Source organism: Morone saxatilis, unplaced genomic scaffold (assembly GCF_004916995.1).
Source record: "Morone saxatilis isolate NCDOM2014 unplaced genomic scaffold, NCSU_SB_2.0 Contig1, whole genome shotgun sequence".
Classification (NCBI taxonomy): Eukaryota; Metazoa; Chordata; class Actinopteri; family Moronidae; genus Morone; species Morone saxatilis.
Window position 1 is genome coordinate 1,614,162 of NW_023339651.1, and position 498 is coordinate 1,614,659.

A 498-nucleotide genomic window follows, 5' to 3' on the forward strand; every position below is an offset into this window, starting at 1 on the left:
GAGCTCGGAGCGGAGGAAGAGCGGGGACCACGGAGGTTCAGAGAGGAGAGGTCCTGTCGGTCACTTCTCCAGGAGCTGCTTCCTCTGCTGTTCCCACAGGGCCTCCAGGTGATCGGCCCTCTTCAGGGCAGCCTATCAGAGGAGAGAGCCACGTTAATACACTGCAACAAACAAAGTGGAAAAGCTTAAATTAACTTTCAGAAAAACACTAGTTATCTAGAGACTGGCAGATTGTATTTTTTCATTATATTTGTTTCTAGAAGCGCTGTTCTCACCTCATGCTGCTTCCGGAGACAACTGACTGTTTCTTCCTTCTTCAAGATGGCCGACTTCACTCTGGCAAATCACAGAAAAGAAGAAGTTAATAAGGGCTCATTTCTTAGCAAAAAAAAAACAAGGCTGTGATATTCATTTGCTGTTCACTTCCCGTCTGAACACACCAAACAGTTGTATATATTACAGCAGGGCTATAAAAAACCACAGGAGCTGAAACATTTT

General features: G+C 45.0%; 1 protein-coding gene across 2 annotated transcripts in view; it reads right to left on the minus strand.

Annotated features, from left to right (window-relative positions):
• Window positions 1–498, minus strand: part of cep131 (centrosomal protein 131) — a gene marked incomplete in the record, with an annotated part of 15,218 nt that overhangs the window by 320 nt on the left and 14,400 nt on the right. For both annotated transcript variants that reach the window (XM_035661316.1, XM_035661307.1), the window contains 2 exon segments: window positions 1–132; window positions 276–336. In XM_035661316.1, coding sequence (XP_035517209.1) covers window positions 61–132; window positions 276–336 — 133 coding nt within the window.